We start from the raw sequence: 22,189 nt of genomic DNA on the forward strand, positions 1-22,189 counted from the left end.
AGCAGTGAACTTTATACATATTTACAAAAAACAAACCTACATATTTATGCATGCAACGATCTTGCAATGTTTCTGGTTTCATTATTCATGTGATGTGGGGGTTTTTGTTGTTTTTGTGCTTGTTTTTAAATTATGTGCTATGATTATAAATTAAATTACGCAGTTCGTTGGACGCCAAGTGGCAAGGAAAGAGTGAAAAAAACAAAAAAAGAAAAAAAATAAATGAAAAAATTAAAAAATAAGAAAAATAATAAAATAAATAAAAAGTATAATATATTAAAATAAACAAATTAAATAAAAAAATTTAAAATGTAAACTTGTAAGCACGAAAAGATCAAAACAAGCGTACATTTTTTACTTACATATGTTAAAAGCTTGTAATATACTCAATAAAAATAAAGTTTGAAGTGCTAAAAAGTAGCCGAGCATTTATTGAGCTAATTTTGTATGCACTTTACCCTTTTAAGTTTATGTTATGTTATGTAGCCATCATTAAGCAGTAGTAAAAATAGTATTATTGCTAAAATAGTAACTGTTTTTAGGCATTCAACTCTGCTGAATTCGTTAAAGCTTATTAGGCCTAGAAAAACTCACTACACAACTAATAGTCGTCTTTATACATATTCATACATTATAATACAAAATATACAAAAAATGACCTTTGAAATTTTTAATTTATATATTTAAGTGACTTTGAAGTGAATTTTTGCAGAAAAAAAATATTTGACAAAGAAAAATATTTAAATATAAAAAATAATGCATAACAAAGAAAATTTAAAAAATAAAATAAAGTCACAACATGTCAGCGAAATTATAAAAAAAAAACAGCTGCATACATAAAAAATACTTATATTGGGTAGTCGAAAAAGTATTTTCGTATTTTGTCAATAGATGTCGTTGCAGTCGTATATATCCAGTGCTCCCAATCATATTGTATCATACCATACAATTTTGGAAAGGTGAGAATTTAAGCTTCATTTAACCAAAAAAAAAAATACGGGGAAGTTGAAAAAAGTTACAGCTTATCAAAACGGAGTGAAAATAAGAAAAAAATTCGCTATATTTTGAAATTCTTATAAAAAGGCAAGAATGCCTCGCTAGCCACCAATAAAATTTGTGAAGTTTACGGAGACGATGCTGTATCAGTTCGTGTAGCACAACAATGGTTCGCTCGCTTCCCTTCTGGAAATTTCGATTTATACTGATGAAAGTTTTACACTGATGGAATACTGTCTCTAGCGGAAAAAAAAAATAGTCGATCAGAATGGTACATATTTGTTTATTTATTTATTATTTTTTAAAATAATATAATATATATATAAATAAAAAAATAAGTGAATCTTTGATTAGAAATACGAAAAGACTTTTTCGACCACCCAATATAGTTAATAATGAAACGAATTTAAAAATTAAGTAAGCAACAATTAACACAATTAAAATTAAACCATAAAAATATATTCACAAATACTTATAGCCTTAGAAAGTAACTTTAACTATATGCAACTTATTTGTTTTTATAAAAATATGGCTGATTTCAATTTCATTTTTATATACAAATAAAGAATATCCAGCATGTTTCCTGTCTTATGTGTATAAAAAATATATACAAATGTTTACAATAACGTTCTAAGAAAAAACAGGGAAATGGCTCAACAATTAATAAAACGATCCACTTTGCATTTTAATACAAAAGTGCAAAAATAACAATTACACCAAAGGGCTCAAGCTCGCGACATAAAACGAAAGATCTGAATAGCTGGAGAAAATTCAACAAAGAATACGTGTAAAAACATAACTTATAACGAAAAGCCGGCATTTCAACTTGACTTTCTCACCTGTCGCCCTTACAGGCGGTCTGACAGCCGGCTAGGTGAGTCAGCGCGACCGACAACAAAAGCAATTGCGACGCTATTTTCTAAGCTTAACGCCAGCGAGCGATGTTTACCATTCAAGCCGCGTTTGTGGCGCTGAACAGCATTCTCAAGTGAATATTTAAGTGTGTGTGTGTGTATAGTTGAAAGAAGAAGAAAGATCTAAAGCGCTAATAAAATGTGTGAATAATACACGAAGAAATAGAGTATACGTATACCGCGAAAAAAGACTCACCCAACCACTTATTTACATACATACGCTTATTTACAACAATAAAGCAATAACAATAACCAAAGAAGGTATAGAAATGTAAGTTTTGTTGTACATATGTCCATATGTGGGTAGGTATGTATGTACATACTATACATACATATGTATTTCTGTGTGACTGCGGTAAGGTGAGTTCGGTATTCAAATAAATTTGCTTATTGCGCCGCAAATTTTTTCGAAATTAATTCTGTAGGGTGAACACTAGCCATTCACTAACAAAAAAATATAAATAAATATATAACAATAACAACAACTTTACTCACACTATGCAAATTAAATTTGCAAATTTAATCAAACAAGATTCGAATTTTTTGCTTATTGTTGCTTTTTCTTAATCTTTCTTCTTATATATGAGAGATAAACGTAAATGTTCATGTGCTCTTCGTACACAAATGTAGTATATATTTATACAATGTATCTACATATATACACACATATGTACATATGTATGTACATAGTATGTATGTATATACAGTACCAGTTCGACGAATAACGAACTAAAATTTCGCATACACGAGACGAGTTAAAATTTTTATTTAAACTGTATTTAGCATCCACACACGAACTTATGTGTAAATATGTACTGCATACACATATATATAGGTGTATTATGTGTCCTTTATTTACCATATCTGCTCACAGCGCTTAGGCTCGTGTGTGGTTTCATTGTGTGCCAACTGTGCCAAAGTGATAAAATATTTAATAATAGTATGACAAGGCGAGTGAAAAAAGAAAGCAAGTGTTGCCAAAAGAATTAAGAAAATGTATTATTTTTTTCAACTTGCTCGTTGGGTTTTTTCTCACCCGATGGCACGGATATTTGCAGGTATGTGTTTTAAGGTCTTTTGAATGCCTTGCAAATGATAACAAACACTACTTACTACATACAGACTTGCGTATACATATGTACAGTAGACAGTAGCAAATATTTGTTTAAGTACTTTAGAATTTTAATGTAGAAAATATTTGTTATTATCAAACAAATAATGATTTTAATATAAGCATGCGGTGATAAGGAATTTTGCATACCGCCAAGGCCGATCAGCAACGCTGACGATCTCGCCGGAAAGTGAAATTCTGATAGGAATCATCGGAGAGAAAAATCCAAATTAAATAGAATTCAAAATTCTATGCTAACTGCGCAAAAGTCAGATAGAGCCGATTTTAATGAAACAGTAAATAGTAATCGGCTTGAACATTTGTTTTGAATTAAATTTTCACTTTAGATATGTATTTTTCTTTAAATATCCTCTCTTTATCTTAATAATAATAGAAATAAACTCATTGCAAATGAAAAAAAAATCAACAACAATGTGGTAACACTTTTTTCATACAACCTTTATCGGAAAATTAAAAAAATAATAATTTTTTGGTTTTTTAAATTGAAAAATTTAAAAACATATGGTTTTTTAAATTGTTTTTTTTTTATTTGTTTTTTTTTTTTAATTAAAAAATTAAAAAATTTTTTTTTTAATTGAAAACTTAAAAAAAATAGATCTTCTAGTTTTTGTTTGATATCCTATCGAAAATGCAAGATCGGAAACAGCATTTTCGGCAAATTTTACTGTTTTACTATCAAAAGGTTAAAAATTTCAATTTCTAGCCCAATGTGGATAAAATAAAGTCTTTGGTCGATGCAAAACGTCGAATAAAAACTCGAGAGATCGCTAAAATATTAAATTTGTCTAAAGCGACCGTTCACAAGCACGTGAAATTTCGAAACTTGACCTATGGATTCCTCATGTCTTACGAAACGGCATTTACTTCGTCACATTAACGACTGTGATTTGGTTATCAAACATCAAAAAAGTGATTCGTTTTTGAAGCGCAATGTTACTGGGACCACATGTAAGCTGTTTACAAGAATGTAAAGTGCTAGATATCATGGCATAAAAAGGATGAACCAGGTCAAACCACTTCGAAGGCCGTTAGTCACCAAAAACTGTTTAGTGTGATTTCAAAGAGACCGTTTATTTTGAGCTTTTGCACGACAATTCCACGCTTAATTTTAAAGTGTATTGTGATCAGCTGGACAAATTAAGTGATGCACTCAAACAGCAGAGGAATTGATCCATAAAAAAAGGTTAGTGTTCCACCTGAATAATACACACAATGATTTACAGCTTGAATGGTAGGTAGCACTTACCCCACCGAATTCTTCAGACTTGCCACCTTCGAAAATTGAGTATGATTTTTTGTTGAGAAAACTTTGCTGTAAAATATTTTTTAATCTAGAAAATATGGAAATCTACACATTGAATATGTGTTGGGTGTGGTTTGTCATATAAAAGTTTTTTTTTACAAATTTTGTTTTATACCACTTTTTCAATTAAATTTACAGATACTTAATTACAAAGTGTATAATGAATAAATATTTTCAATGTAACTAATCGGAAACCGACTATAAATAACACAAATAAATAAAAAAAAATATAGTATATGTGTAAATGCACACCTACTTTATAGGGTATTGTTTATTTGCCTTCAAAGTTATAAATATATTTATGAAGATATGAAAGCGACTATTTACAATTGGTTGGCAGTCGCGCGATAGACAAAACACATGCAGAATATTAACGTTTCCATGACGCATATGGCACAATGATTATAATTGAAAATATTGCAAATAATCTATAGGCATACACACATACATACATGTGAGTAGAAAAGTATTTACTTTCGTACTTAGACAGACAGTGAGATGTGGTGCTTTGGCGTCTATTGAAGGAATCGGAATCGGTAAATAACGCTAATGAGTCGAGCCTTTTTGCACTCAAGTAAAATAAAATTATTACTTTAATGCTAAACAACGTTAATATTGACGCAACAATTACAAAAACAATAGTATACGTGCAATCTAGCAAGCATTCTGGCAGACAGACCGACAGACAGTGAGTTAGACGACCCAAGTCAATGATTAGATACAAAACAAAATATGTTTGTACATACAAAGCACTTATGTATGGTACATATACATATACAATGTATAATGAAAAGTATGTATGTATGTTTGCATGTACCTATGTTTATATGCAGAGGTTTGTGTCATAAACGGCACAGCTGATAAGCGTTATCAATTTTTTCTACGCTATTTTTATAGTGGCGCACTAATCAGTATTTATGCTTGTTTGACAACGGGCGACGACTTGGAGGACAAACATTTGTTTTTATTGAAGAAGTTAGGTAAGGTACATAAGTGCTTCGTAATTAATTGCGCATGAAGTGGAGTGCAAGAAGAGAGTAAACCGAAAGAAAATATAAAAACAAAATTGTTAAAAAGCACAAACACAGACGTTATTATTGGAAATGGGTTAATGAAGGTGGTTTTTGCGATTTATTTGATAAAAGTTTGGCGTAAACAAGCATAAAATTAATCACCAATAAAAGTGCAAACACAAGAAATACTTAACAGACACACACTTAAAAGATTAGAGCACAAAAAAGACTCAACCAAATAAATATTTGTAATTGCGAATTGCTTAGTATAACAATTCTAACCTCAAAAGTGCGTTTTCACAAAAATTAGAAAATAAGATTTAATTGCAGTTTTTACAACAAAACTATTAAGAATGATATATAGACGCACATGTCACCCAGCCGGCGCAAAACTAACCTCACATTTCGAACAATACAAGCAATTGTGCGTTCAATGCAAAAATATGTAAATTTCAATATAATAGAATTTGCGGCAGCACGTTTTTTCTCCTTTTCATGCTAGAAAATAGATGTAGCGTATACACATAACGTACGCGAAAAAAGATACATTTAACAGCAAAATTTTATTAAAACACATGCTTTGCCAATTCGCGTGGCATCGTCGTGGGCACACGATCATCTGCGCACATCAAATGGCTACATGCATAAGTACATATGTACTTTGTATATACAAAATATGTATGTATATTTTTAGGAAAAACTTAGTTTCACTTGAAATAGTCAATTGTTTTAGATACTTTCCATATTGTTTTTGTTGCGTAACGAGACAAAGTGTAAACATTAAAACAAATTAAATAGGGGAACTACATATACATAGGATTTTAGAATGGGCAAAAATTAAGAACTGTGCAGAGATTTCGCCGCGGCAACGGCAATTGGGTCTATTTGCATTTAAATTTAAAGCGAAAGTCTTAAAAAAAATACAAAAATAAATTGAAAAAATCGGAGTGTGGCGATTGCTTTGCTTGTGTCTAATATGTAAATAAGTGCTTTATGCTATAAGATAGCGTAGCCAGCCAGCAAATACTAATTTTTTAGAATAAAAATTATGAAAAGAAAAGTAAATTCGAATTACGAAAAGAAAAGTAAATTCTAAATAAATACTGGAAAGCAACTAAATAATAAAAAAGGAAATAAAGGTATAAAATATAGATAATTAGGGGCTTCATATAATCTCATAAAGTTATAAGATAATATAAAAAAAAATTTTAAAAACAGTCAATTCAATAGATTTTGTAAAACAAAAAAATATTTAATACATTTTTTTTCATAAAAACAAAGTTGAAAAATATTTTTAATAAAATATGTAAATAAGAAATATAAAAAAAAACTATTAAAAAACATAATACTATAAAAAGTAATATTTTTATTAAAAAGTAAATATTTATTTATTATCTCTACAATTACTTTAATTTTGTTATTTAAATTAATAATTGACATACTAATCTTACTTTATTAAAAAGTAAAAACATTATTTAAAAATTGCTTTTAAGCAAATATATTTATTTAAGGTAATATGTACAGAGTTAAAAAAAATGTAAATATAAAAAATTATAAAGATACATGTTTATTGAAAAAATAAACTTTTAATTAGATTTGGTAAAAAACACATTTAATAAAATTTATATAACGAAAAAAACTTGAAAAATATAAAAAAAAAACAAAATATTGCAATAAAAATATTTTTACGTTTTAATAAAATAACTTTTTATTAAATATGTACATATACGTAACTAATATTTTCAAATATTTTATTCTTACTAAAAAAAAATTTATAATTATATTTCTGAAGCATATCTAAATAAAAAATTGCAGCCTAAAACTTATTTTATAGTAAAAAGTATAAAAAGAGTAAAAAACAGCCAAGAGTAAAACTGGCTAGCAATAAGAGAACTGAAAAATAAAATAAAGAGAACTCAAATACATAGCATGTAGCGAAGCTCATAGAGGAAGTTACCAGAATGGAAAAATAAACAACTAGACTTGCACGTACCACATACAAGGAAGTAATCGAATAAATTTGTGTAGATAAACAAAGTCATGTAAATGATTTTAAGAAAAAATAGTGTCTATGTAGAATAACTGATTAGAAATATAACATTTCAACAAATTTTAGAAACACGGAACTTAAAAATATTTAAAAGTATTAATAGCAGATAAAGAAAGTGCACGACAGTATTGAAGCCCTGGGGTTTTTTTTAAATATGTACGTTCACTAAAGAAAACAAGTTTCAAAAGTAATTATATCTGAAATAACGTATTTTCCTAAATAAACGTAGATAAAATAACTGTACAACAAAAAATATACAAACAATAAGTTCGTTTTTTATATTTATATAATAAAAAAAAAACATATAATAAAAATTATGTTAAAAAAATAAAATTAAGAAAAAAATAAACAAATAAAACTAATTCGCAAATAATAATCAAAATAGATAACCAAAAATTGCAATAACGACAAATACAATTAGGTAAGATTACCAAAATTGCGAAGAGCTTTTAAATTTCTAATTGCGCAACCACAAGTGCAAAAAAAACACAAAATTGAAATAAAAAAATAAATACACACATATATCTACAAGCCTACAAACGCACATATGCAGGTATATCTTAAATAATCCAGTTTAGTACGGTTTAAACTTGCACCCGTGAGTACATCTCAATTAAGAATAATGATAGAAGTCATTTAAAGTGCATTCCTGTTTTATTTATACAAATTGAAATTTCATGGGCTCATCATCAGATATTAATTTCCCATACTCCGTTATTGAAACCGGAACATAAGCTCAAACAGAAATAACCGGCCAAACGTTTTGACTTCAAAAAATACATCCTAATATAATTTTTGGGAATATACATTTTTTATAAGTTTTGGAAAATTCTTACAACTACAATATAAAATATATATCAGCTGCATTTCATTGATTTTGTATTAGAAATGCAAACAAGAAAGTTAAAATTGAGAAAGAATCAAATGCGCATGTTTTCATAAGCTCAAATAAAATAACCATAAAAGAGAGATTGGAAAGAGCAAATCAAGTGATAAAGCGGGGATAAAATGAGAAACTGCAATAGCAAACTTAAGTCAACTTGAGAGCAAGGGGAGGAAAGAAACACATAAAACAATTGCGCTGTGAGTATTTCAAGCCGAAATGGCGGAGACAAAACACAAACTAAGTGCTTATATGTGCATACATATCTACAAAGCAGCAACAAACACAATATGTACAAAATATTCAAGATATGAGTCTATTATAAGAGACAATCAAAACAAACAACCATACCAAGTAATAATGATAATAAAAGTCAGCAAAAAATGTTAATGTACACATATGCCAATGCATGTATGTATGTAGATATAGCCAAGGTCATGTCTAGCGTGGTCACTTGAGAACAACCTAGTCGTCAAAATGACAACGACAATAACAACAAAAGTGTAATAAGACAAGAAAAACTTAACTTTAGTTGCACCGATGCTGTAACGCCCCACACAGGGGCATTTCTTATAATGTATCATAAAAGGGTATAAAAATAACTACATATAGCGCGATTTTGATAGGCGAGTATTTATGTAAGCTACATATATAGTATAGTAGTCCTATCTGATAAATATGTTCGGAGATTGTAGCGTTGCCTTAGACCATAAATCATGCCGTTCACACAATAGTCGGGTCTAAGTAGCCGGAACGGACCGGGATTATTATACGGCCAAGGCCTGTCAACTCGGCACCATGCCTCGAAATTACTGCAGGAATGTTTTCTACGGCTACAACAACCACAATTCATGCCAAATTTTATTAAGATATATTGTCAAATATAAAGGCCTTCTCTAAGTCTTGATTTTGTTCCAATAATTTGTATGGCAATTTTGATTTACATATGTATATATATTGGTCCGATATCGGCGATTCCGACAAATAAGCAGCTTGTTGGGAAAAATTTCAGACCGATATACATATGTATACGTACACGTAGGATGAAACACGCATGACAATGTGTTAAAAATCACGTGTATTCATAATTAAATACCTAGAAAATAAATATATAGAAATGTATGTTTGTAAATGACAAAAGAAAATCACGTCAGCAGACATAAAAAATGGGAAATCTTTTATAATTAATTATTAGTCAAAAATATAGCAGCAACTGACGTATTTGAGCACATACAATATTTACTTCTCCAAATAAGCGCGTGTTGCTTCTGACAGCGGAAAACACCGCTAATGCCGCACACGAGCGGACAACAGCTACACCCGAACATATAAATAACACGCACCGATGTGTAATACACCAACATAAGTATCTTGGCATGTAATATTAATGATAAAATATGTTTTTATTAACGAACAATTTATGCACGAGTTTCTCGAAAAATTAACACTTAAAAAGCGACAGAAAAGGAATACGCAATTAAAAAATATATTGCTGCCAAAGTTCTGGTTGTGGTAATTAATATTGGTGGGTGGCAGACTCGTGGCTTGCCGGCTGTCAGACTTTTCGGGCAACAGAAACACGAAATGAAGGTGACAAAACAAACAATAGAAACCAACAAAAAAATATGGCACATGTTTTGCTTACAATTCAAATGCAAATTTAAAAGAAATTAAGAAAATTGTGCCAAATTAATATATGTAAGTATGTATAAAATTCGTATATACATACAACGACCAGCAGCAAAAAAAAATCAGATAATACTCAGAAAAAGCAGGAGTACTCTATGTGATCTGATAGACTAGTACAAAATAATTGTCAAATGAACCACAGACAGAAATAATACATTAGGCGCATACGCATCTAGAATATCACCCAGTAAAAGCCAGTTCTATGCCGGCTACAAAATAGTAGAATGGCTTGCTGGTTGATTGACTGCGTCAAGTAGCAAAGCATAAAAATAACGTGCGAGGCAAGAAACTATTGCGACGCACAAAGCAAACAAATACATAGAACTTTTGTATGCATATAGATATATTGTAAATAGATAGATAAATACGAATATGCATATGTATACTATATGGGATGTTATGTGCCAAGTGTTGCGGCTGTGAAATTAAATAAAATAAAAGAATAGTAAATGAATAAGCATACAATTACGTGTTGCAATAAATCAATAACAATTTTTATCAATTAGGTGACCAGTCATAAATCGTTTAAAAGATAAAATATTTACTGAAGTAGGTTGAAAGTTTAAAAATATCACATTCCAGGACCCAATATTTTATCATAAGGGTGCAACGAATACAATATACATACATATGTACATACATACATATGTACAGATATTCAACAAACATGTTTCAAAATAAGTACAAAATTATTTAAAAAAAAAATATTAACGTTTGCAAAAAAAAAAATATTATTTATTTCAGCACATTATGTTTTTTATAGATTCATAAGCAATAAAACCTGTTTAGAAAATAATTGTCTTCGACTTTTAAGTTTTACGGAACAAACACATGAATGTTGTGCATTGAATACATCTACTATAAACTTTATTTTAAACCCACAACTTTTGAATATCAAATTATCTAATTTGTTAAAACAGTTCATAATTTTATCGCGGAACTTCACCGACGAAGGTACCTAACCTCAAGTTGTATTGCTAATGGCTTAAGTCATACCGTTGAGTTCAAAATACTGTAAACACAATATTTTTTTTATTCCTATATAAGATTTACATATGTATATATTCAATATATGTACATTCATATGTAAGCATATAGAATATTAACACTATTATTTTACCAGTTGTTTTTACTGCTAATAATGTTCTTTTTTTTTTTATTTACACTTTTCGTTTACACTTTCCCTTAATTTATGGCCTTTAATTATATAAAGCAGTACTTTAGATTTTAAATCATAACTATTTTTCACAACTGTTACGTATTTCAGTATATAATTTTTAAGATAAGAAGTAAAGAAGTTAGAAAAATAAATAAATAAAATATTCCAATTGGAAACAAATATTAAAAAAATGGAAATATTTACCTGTCATGTTTATTGTTGACACTTTATCACCTTACGATAGTACTGTTACTTTATTTAAATACCGTGTTGAAGTTGTTCAATTTATTTATTTTTTATCAGAGATCCTTTTGTAACTTATTAATCGTAGAGGTCCTTATTTGTTATTTAATTTAGCGGCCGGCACAAAATATTCTTATAAAGGATATTATAATATTGCTGAATTTTAGCTAATATTGTTTATTAGCTACTTAATTTTCTATACAATTTTTTACAGTCAATTACCAATATGGTTAAATTTCGTCGACACAACATTCATGTTAAGAAATAGAAACTTTTTCTTAAACAAATATCATTTTAAATTAAAATGTTTTTATATTCAGATAATTTTTTTACATACAAAAAAATACTAAATACGCAGTAGAATTGGATTTTCACAGCCACCGCAAAAAAGCATGGCAAGCAGCTTCACTGAAAGATGGATGCGAAAAGAAATGTACACAATACTTCACGCCGCACCGGACCGGGCCAAACCGAACTGAATTAAAACCAAATCAAAATCCCACAAACAATGCAAACGCGCAAGCACTTAGCGCCCGTTTTTTTGCCGTTTTTCCGTTTAGCCTAACCATTTACTACTAACTGCGCCACCGAATAGAAAATCGTTTCATACGGTTTCGACGAAGACCAGTGACAACTCACAGCCGGCAATGCTCCCAATCGCCTCTCATCTGCTTCGTATATTTCTCCTTCGTACCAGGTGCTCTTCCGATTTGATGGCTGATATTGTTGATTTTGTTATTGTTTTGGTGATTGTCAGCCTAAAGTCAAGGAGAAAATCGCTGGAAGCCGGTGCCGTGTGCCGGTTAACTATTACAGATATCTGGTATAAGTTGAGGAGACATGCATGGCACGTCTATTCCAATCGTTGTAGAAAAGTGGAATGAAAGCTGTGTTGCTCGCTGGCCAATTTGTATTTAGCTCTCCAAACACACATATGTATGTATGTATGTACATTGTATGTGGTACAACCATACATGAATATTTATTTATATACATAGGTATAAATGTATGTATATAAAAAATTATCTGGATAATAGTGGCGAACAAGAATATAGTTTATAAATAACCAGAAGCAAGCCGGAGCAAGCAAGCGGTGGCACACGTCGGTTACGTGCTATTTCTCTTCGGAACGCATGCTCACACCAGTGTGGTTTGCTCAATATATCCATTCATCCACCCACGCACACAGTCAAAATAAATGTCGAATAATCACTTCAGCTAATAAATTATTAGACAACCCGTCCTTGCTTCCGCTTAAACACGCGGAAACATCTGACTAACGATAGCAAGTTTGCCGGTGCAAAAAAACGAGGTGGAAGAGTGTCTAATGTGGTTGGCAAAGCCAAATCAATCTCTCTCTTCGTTTATCATATGTGTTATGCTCGTACGTTTGCAAGTATTGGTGGGATTATACGTGTTTGTTTTTGTTAATTTATTTATTGCTATTTACTGTGTTTTTGTTGCGTATTCGACTTACGAGCACAAAACCACATGGTTGTCGCTTCGATGGTTGCCATAGTTGAAGAAAATGTTTATTATTTACATCGGAAATATGTTAAATATAGTTGTTATTAAACAATAAACGTGCCGTTTTGCCGTTAATACCATAAAATCGTAGAGAAATCGAAAGAACGACTAACACAATTAACGGGAGAGTATACTCACTACACCACCCTATACTGCCCTTCTCAAACATCCGGTTAGAGTTTCAAAGATCTAAGACAACCGTTCTCAGCAAACCTTCGTAGGATCTATGTATGTGAACTTCCCAAACAAAATTTCTTATCACACTCTAATTTTTACAGCTTAGCATCACAAATTAATAAATTAGCAACAAATTGACGACACTTAGTGGGCCTTTGTAATTTATAGAAATTATGTATTATAATATAATATAAATTTTCAAAAGTGAACTATAAATTTACTCACCCGTTCAGACTTTAAAATAAGATTGAGAAAACTTTATTTGTACTTGGTATGAACATCTACATATGTATGTATGTTTAGATGACCTTCAAACTTTTTATACGCAGTCTACGAGTGTATTTTTGTTTTGACGCTTTCAATGCTATAATCTAATCTTTCGGAAACACAAAATATGGCCATTATTGTTTGTGACAGAGTTCAAGACGGGAAAGTATATTTAAGATAGCACTTTAAAATAGAAAGAAATATATCAGAGAATGACGCTTTTAAGGGTTGCTGTTACCTTTATAACTTTAAGGCCTTCAAAGTAATAGCCACAATGTAATATAATATCATGCCTAGTAAACGTACATACATATGTACATATATGCCTATCACAAAGTCTGTGAAGTTAAAAGTTAAAGTTACAAAATGGTTCAAACTGGATTCTTCGACATACATAAGTATGTACGAGCACAAACGATCTGAAAAAACTGCATTGTCGCAGTGGAATGCATTTTGCAGTAGCCGTAGCCAATTCCGGCTAATAATGAACGTTTGCTGGCTGCTGTCAAAACTTGACAGCCAAGAATTTGCCACAAGACAACAGCACCAAATATGGAAAATTGCGAGGAGGTGGCACAACAGCTGGCCATAAAAATCAAAGAACTAGTTTCAAGAAATTGGGTGGTGTGGCGAGTCTTTAAACTGCCCACTCGAAACATGCAACACGACATACCATACTATGCAGAAATTTAGGTACATACAAATACATGTATATATGTACATACATATGTATGTAGTATGTAGGATTTCAAAAGAATTTAATTGCAAAAACACATGGGAAGAATAGACTGGTTCCATGTTCATGTTTCAAACGTGTATTTTATTTTTCTTTTATTTTCAAATATGTGGCAACACGCATGTAAATGTATAAATATGCCGAAATTTATATTTATGCTTGGATATTTGTGCGATTTTATCACCATTTATAATTGCGTCGTTGCTACAAAAATCGTAAGTTAGTATGTAAGTTATTCACAACAGCGAATACGCGAGCGTAAGAGAAAACCGCTGTCACATGGCGGCGCAACAAAAAATTTGAAATTTTCGCAAAAGCACCGGCAACCCAAGGACAGACTGCGTGCAAAATGAAAGAGTTTCATATTGAAAAGAGAAATTTATAAGTAAAGAGACTCTAAAAGAGTCATTGCATGTTCTAAGAGGTGGTGAAATTAAAAAAGCAGCTGTCAAAGTTTACTGCGGAAAGAAGGCAATAATCGAACTTTTTTTAAGTAATTTTTTATCTATCACGATTACAAATTTACATTTTTTAACTTAATTTAGATTTTAATTTTTTGCACAGCAATTTTTTTATACATGAATATTTTATATTAATTTATATCTTTAGAAACAGTTGCATAATGCGTTTATGAGAATTTATTTAGAAAAAACAGAATTTCTCACGTAGAAGAAATAGGATGGAGTGTTCGAACTAATTATTCAAACTGGAAGAATTCGTTTAATTTTACTAATAAAAAATAACCCAAATGAAACATGTACATAGCACATAGGAACTATATTACACTTCATTTGATTTTTTATCGCTATCATTGCCGAAATCATTTTGTAAATAAAAATTATGTATCTAGATATATCTGGTAATATTGACGAAAAATATGCATTATTAATTTATCACCTTCCTTTGACTTACAAAATTATTTCAAAATTTAGTGTGAATAAATAAGATACCGAAATAGTTTTAAGACAAATAACTAATTGTAATATTCGATGTAAAACAGAATTCAAACCAGTGTTTGCACAAATCTTCTGCGTGTTGCTTAGTTTGTACAAAAACCGGCGTGCAGTCACGTATTCTTATAAGGAACCGCTTATAAAGACGACGCAGCAGCGCTGCGACTGAACTCTAGCAGCAGCGAAGTCAAAACTTTGCTACTTCACAGAAGTATGAAACCTAACAGAGCTAAATATCACGTAGGCAAACGACGAAGAAGATCAAAACGAAATATGAAAAACAGAAAGCGACATAAGAAAAGTCAATAAAACATATGTAGCGCAAGTACAACGTGGCCACTGATAATTGGCAGTGTGAAATGGGCAAGCAATTGAGTGTACGAAGAAATTTGACGAAATTAAAAAAAAAAAAAAAAACAACATTCAAAACAATAACAAAAGCGTGTAAAGGTATGTGAAAAGCAAACAAAATGCGTAACAAAGTTTGTTTGTTTCTGGTCGACGAAAGGAAGAAAATGACAAAACATGAAAATACACATACGCATATACATTATTTGTGCAGCACTGTGGAAGCCAACTTTGGTTTAGTAAAAGTGCAAACGAGTGCAATAGCAGCTATAGCAGTGTTAACGCCTTAACGCCTCCATCGACGTCGTGACTTCAGGAGCACACATACAACGTGGAGTGTTTAGTTCAAACTTGCGTGATGGTAGGGGTGAGCATGCGGTTAAACATAAAAACCAAGGGAAATGTATGAAAACCAGAGTGTGTGTGCAGGTTTATGTGTGTGCGTTTGTTTTTGTGGTTTTATTTTTGTTTGCGCTTTTATTGCTTTATGCGTTTGTTGGTCACTTTTTCGCCAACTTTGGACAGCGAATAGCGATTATGTACAATATTGTCGATATACATATACATATAGTGAATAAAAAGTGTTTTAAAAAACGTAATATTCATGAAATAATTTATTATTCATTTCTAAATTTTTCTCCTACATATAATAAAAATAATAAGTTATAATAAAATCAACTTTTACTCGACATTTTGAACCTAAAGATTAATCTTGCTTATGCCAAAGTATTTCCTAATAATATTATATTATAATGTACAGTTACATTCTTCGAATTTGCTCAATAAGTGTATAATTCAAGTAACATGATACATACAAGCACAAATGTTTATATGTAAATGCTTTTACGTCATATTTCCGCCTGCCGTACGTAAAATACGCAACAATTTACCTTGTTGCCTTGTCATTAAACACCTCCGCGTGTTTTGTTGCTTACATGCATTTGCACAAACATATGTACATACATATGCATGTACTTCAGCGTATGTAGGCATTGATATCAATACATGTGAATGTGTTTATAATTTCGCGTTTGTTGTATATGCTTGCGCAGACACTGGGTTAATAAACACTTAATTGCAAAGGCAATATTCCAATAAAAATGACAAAAGTCGCCATTTTAACAAACAAAACAAATAATTTAAGCATCACTTGTCATCAATCAGCTGTAAACATTCTCGTGTAGTCGGCCACTTATTGCCTGCTAAATGACGAGTCACGAGAGTGGGTATAAAAAATATAGTGTATTTGTAGTAACTCTACCTGTTTGTACTTCGGTTTTCCAATTTGCAAGCATTTTTCATCATCTCTGTTGGCAGTGCACTTTTTAATCTAAAGTGTTAGCTGTCATGAAAAATGTATTATTTACTCACTTAACGTATCTTTTTATTTATACCGTTTAAACGAATTTTAAACCAGCCCCCACACGTACAATAAACAAAAAATACAAAGCGAATTGCACTCAATAAAAAGTAACATTATATTAATAGTAATAATAAATTTTTAACTAGGTACATACGACATGGTTCGTACATAAGTATGTACATATATAATACATATATTTTGTGCAAAACCAGCTAGGCACCAATGCTTAGCCGACAATGAACGTACATATGTACATATAACGTTTAGTTTTTCTTTCTCTTTTTGTTCACTTGTGTGGTTACAGGCATTTGTTTGTGTTCTATTTTGACTGCAACAAAAATGCATACGAGTGCAATAAACGTCATCAAGGTTAGCCAGCCGCTACTTGAACACTCAAGCTGCGCGATACATACAGCGAATAGCAAGCTCTGCTACTACAGTCGCAGCTGCGGCGTTACAGCAAAACTGCAAAGCCAACGGCGGCAGCAGGCAGGTGCCGCTGAATATGACGTTTCCTTTTATTTGCTATCTATGCATGTTCGGTATACATGCATTTTTATTTAGTGTTCGCATTTCGCTACGTGTTAGTATATTGCGTTCCAATGCACCAGAAATGCAGCACCAATATACATATGTATGTATATGTAAATAGTAAGTAGGAATATACTACGTATAGCTTTATTGATTTGTTGCAAAAATTTCATAAACAAGCTTCGAATTGCGGTAGCTTTAATATGGCGAGAAGAGATTGCAAAATAAAGTGGGAGATAAGCAGGTATGTATGATGCAATGTCAAAGCGAATTTAATAAATTTTAATTCTATTTGCAAATGTATATGTGTACGTAATGCGCATTCGAATTCGTTGTGTTTTTAAATATGTGAAAAGACAACAACGCTGAGTCATTTCTATAATTGCGCCTTTACGTCTACTGTCTTCTGCAAATTTATTCATCAGCAATATTTCATCAGTTTGCAAATTCTGTGCTATTCGGTAAAATATTCTGCTTTTAGCGAAACATGTTGAGATGAGAAATATGTAAGCTTCTCCACTCGCCGAATTAGCAAGTAAGCTATGGTTTTAAAAACAAAAACGCAGAAAAAAAAGAAAAAGTCACAACTGTAATTGTTGGGAGACAACCACACTTTTCACGGCAAAAAATTTACTAATTGGAAAACATACCAACAACGCAACGAGGCGACAAGTTTCTTCGCCTACTCGACTTTTCCACCTACTTAGCCAATTAGTTGATTTTTTTGATCAACTAGGTAATGTCACCCTTTGCGGGAATTTTCTGACAATACTCTTATATAGCGAACTAGTAGAAAATGTGCGATATTCTTCACCAAGAAACATATGTATGTGTGAATTCGAACTCTCAGCAACTGTTTTTTTTTTTTATTTTTTTTCAATAAATAAAACATATGATTTTGTAAATGTATGAAAATACTTGCAATTACATAGATATAACACAGCAAACCTAAGGTTTATGACTGTATTTTAAAGAAATAAAAACTCACTTTTCCGTAAGAAACACTTTAATATATGAATATCTATCGTTTAAATAATTATTATTTACGATTTTTTTAAAATCCTTTAAATCAATTAAGTTCCTAAAATACAGTCACATCAACTGACGTAATCACTTGAAATAAAATGCACTCTGTAGAACAGATTAACTGAAATATACACATACATATAACGTTAATGAAAACGCGCGCTACATAAAATAATGACGGAAAAGAGCAGCAATTGGTGACTGTAACAAATGGTGGGCTTCGTTAATTGCGGCTGTTGTGGCGGAATGCATATTTATGACTATACTAACTAAGCACTTATTGCTATATACATATGTACATATATATATAGGTATAATACATAATGTTCTAAAAGCTGAGAATCGAACTAGAAACCATACATTAATATGTATGTGGTTTATTGAACTCACCTGATTGACTGCTGTTATCGGTGTCCGTAGAGAAAGTGCCGGCTCCGCCTACACCACTATCGCTGCCGCTGCCAGCAGAATTAGTAGCTTTGCCATTGTTGTCCGTTTTTACATTGGAGCCAATGGCAACAGTAGATGCAGACGGGGTGCAGCTGTTGCACTCCTCTTCCTCTAATATGCGTTCCACCATTTTCTCTCTCTTCAAATTGTTCGTTTGCGGTTTTCGGTGTTTACGTGGTTTTATATTGTTTGCGGTAGTAAGTTGTCCGGGATATAGTGAAAAATAATTATTGAAGGTAGTGTTCTATCAGCGTAGAATTTCAAAATGGAATTTCTTGAATTGGTCAATCGCTCAAATAAAAAAAAAAAATCAGGCACGTATATTATATTAGCACAAATCACTTCTCTCGTACTGACTTTTTCTTTAATTTTTTGATATTGCAAAAGTTTTATAATTTCAGTTTGAAAGTTTTCGAGAAATTGTTATTTTTATATTGTCGGAACTTTTCTTGTTGGAATACTGACTGTAAGCAACGGCTCGTTTACACGTATATATTGAAGTTACCTCCGAAACAAAATTCCAAAACAACAAGCCCGAACAAGTTCAAAGAACACACAACTGAACTATTCTTTCCTTGATGCTAAATCTACACACAGTTGCTTGCCTAATTGTTCGCGGCCTATACCACAGTCTGTGGATTTTTATCTATCACTTCGGCTCGCTTCGACTTGTTGGCTGCAACACCAGTTTCCGTCTGGCCTGGCCTCACTGTGTCGTTCCTATGTGTTGTTGGCTTACGTTTGTAATTTTAAACGTTTTATTTTTTGTTTATTTCGCTTATTCTATTGTTTCACCTCCTTTTCTCAATTTTCTTCACCTTTCCAATTATTATACGCCGAATGTCAGTCGATCTTCTGCAGCTACTTATGTTTCCTCTTCAACTTTTTCGTTTGACGAGAGGTTCGGGTGTTCGTTGACTTTTAGCTGTGCTGCAGCTGTGAATGCTACTAAAGCGTTGTTGTTCGTTCAAAATGGTGGATGGAGTCATCAAAGTAATAATTGCTCCTGGTTGTGCTGGTTTCGACCAGCAAGTAATGATTTGCCAAAAAAATGTATTTAAATCCGTACAGGAAATTTACGCTTCTTTTAAAATTTCCCAAACTATATGCTGAAGGTACTTTTCTACTTTTAACTACGTTGTCCTTTAGGTGTAGTTAGTAGCGAATACGTCCTGCGTCTCTCAATTATAGATTGGTACTCAATTTAAAGTACGATCGCTTCTATTAAAGCTGAATAAGTGATGGATTTTATTGCTAGCAAGAATCGTGTTGCTATTGTTTTTTCTGGTGCTAAAACTGGTGGTGTTCCGAGAAGCTAATTTTTGTTTTTCTGTCGATGTTCTACTAGCAGTCAAATAACGTAGCATATAAAAGATTCCGCATTAATTTCAATTGAATTAAGCGAAGAATTTGGTGATTCTTGCAAATTTAAATTTTCAATATGGAAAATTTTCACTGCTGTTGCGTTCGCTGCTGCTAGCTCTGCCGCGGTCGACTCAACAAATGTTTCGTCCGACTGCGTTTCAAGTGCTGCTACAGCTGACGCCCCTACTACGCCAATTTGATTTTTCTCCGCTGCTTGTTGGTGATGTTGAATAAATTGCAAAATTTCTAGCTCCTGTTGTTCTATTGCGTTAAATATGATTAATTTGGGAAAGATTTTTTCGGTTATTTTTGCTGCTGGTGCTTTAGCTGTATACGCTGTGGCAGTTAATTCTGTTTGACCATTAACTTTTTTCATCACAAAATTCTGCTCACGTCAACGTTGCTGCTGCTGCTTGGATGTATTTACTATTTTTGATAGTGATTTTGGTGGTAGTGAGTGGATGTAGTTGCAGTGGTAGAAGTCGTCGTTTGGTAAATTTTTGCTTTTAACAAAAAATTCGCTGAAATAGCGGACAAAAGGCCGTTTTCTTTGCGTTTTTCGCTGTTGTTATTCCTTTAGCTATTACCGCTCCATTTTCCACGCAGACTTATCGATGATGAAATTCCGACTGAAAACCAATTGCTCGTTCGGCATTGTCGTCGGCCAAACTTCTCGAATGGCCGCCACGTTGGTGTTGCCTACTCTTGGCGAAAGGGATGAAAATATCAAATTATCTATTAGCATTAACATTATCCGCATTTATATATCTGTTTCTATTTAAACCCTTCTTATTTTCTTCTTTCTATTAAGTTTGTTAACATTAAAAACTCTTACAAATCATAATTTGGTATAGCTTCTGTTTTGCTTATTATTATAAATAAGCGTTGGCATTACTGTCGTTTATTTTTGTTTGGCTTGTCATTCATGTACGGCGCAATATACATAGAGCTTACTAAACAAAGCTGTTTGGTTAGGAAAAGATTTCTAATTGGACAAAACAAAACCAACGCAATGGATACATTTCGGCTTCGGTTGAGAAATTAACCGATTACTTTGAACATTCTGACTCACTCGCTTTTTCGATCAACACTATTTAGGTGATTCATAAATATCGATTAAACATTAACTTATTTGCGCATATCGACACAACTAATTACAATAAAGTTGTGCACAGAATGATACAAATAATAAAAAATAAGAGAAAGAAATTAAATTTATTTTATGAAGTAATTGTTATTTATATTTTAAGAAAAAATTTCTGGACTATTATTTCCACCAGGACAGCATAAAATGCAAGGAAAAATTGTGTGTCCATATTATTATAACTATAGACTTTTATTACTGTAAGTTTGCGACTTTGACATTTGACGTATTACTATTATTCTATGTTTGCATAATTGAATTTTTTATTATTATTTTTTTGTTATTATAATTAGAATTTTAAAACTGTATTTATTAGGATTATTGTGTCTACAGTGATTGATAGTGTGTAAAGTTGTGGCTTTTATTTTGCACAGAGCTGTACATAGAAAGCAGCAGAGATTAACAGCTTAGATTATCGCTGGGTGACGCCTAACCTACTGACCAATCACAACATAGAGGTGTGGCCAAATATTTTCGAATGGAGGAAGAAGCATACAGAAAGCAACATATTGAAACGAATAGCCACGGCGGAAAGGATATTTGCAGTAAGAGTATATGTAGCAAAATCACTACGGTGTATCCTTCAAGGCGTTGCAAAGGACTGCTGCTATGTATGCACTTATATTTGATATAATAAATACAACTTACTTTTGCGCAATGTAAAATAACAGTACATCATTGGCAACAAAACGGCACAAAATTGCCAATCAAATGCCGATGAATTCATTGGGATATTTAGCAACGGATATAAATTAACCGACTGGATTAGTTTCATTTGGAAAGTCCTTGCATAATATACGGCTCTTACTTAAACCGGAAGTGCGATTTCGGCTAAAATGGACAGTGCCAACGTCGATAGAAATGTGGGCTCAAAGAAAACGCGTAGCGGTATTTTAAATAAATCCTTTAAAGTGAATACA

At 31.7% G+C, this 22,189-nt stretch overlaps 1 protein-coding gene across 2 annotated transcripts in view; it reads right to left on the reverse strand.

Moving 5' to 3' along the window:
- Positions 1–20,760, reverse strand: part of LOC126751154 (uncharacterized) — a 32,039-nt gene extending 11,279 nt beyond the window's left edge. Inside the window, exon 1 of one of the 2 annotated variants that reach the window (XM_050461169.1) lies at positions 18,701–20,760. In XM_050461169.1, coding sequence (XP_050317126.1) covers positions 18,701–18,890 — 190 coding nt within the window. In that variant the 5' untranslated portion in view covers positions 18,891–20,760. Of the gene's footprint in view, positions 1–11,343; positions 11,949–18,700 lie in introns of those variants that run through there. The other variant, XM_050461172.1, reaches the window with a different exon arrangement.
- Positions 20,761–22,189: the final 1,429 nt, after the last annotated feature.

The sequence above is a fragment of the Bactrocera neohumeralis genome, chromosome 2 (assembly GCF_024586455.1).
Source record: "Bactrocera neohumeralis isolate Rockhampton chromosome 2, APGP_CSIRO_Bneo_wtdbg2-racon-allhic-juicebox.fasta_v2, whole genome shotgun sequence".
Classification (NCBI taxonomy): Eukaryota; Metazoa; Arthropoda; class Insecta; order Diptera; family Tephritidae; genus Bactrocera; species Bactrocera neohumeralis.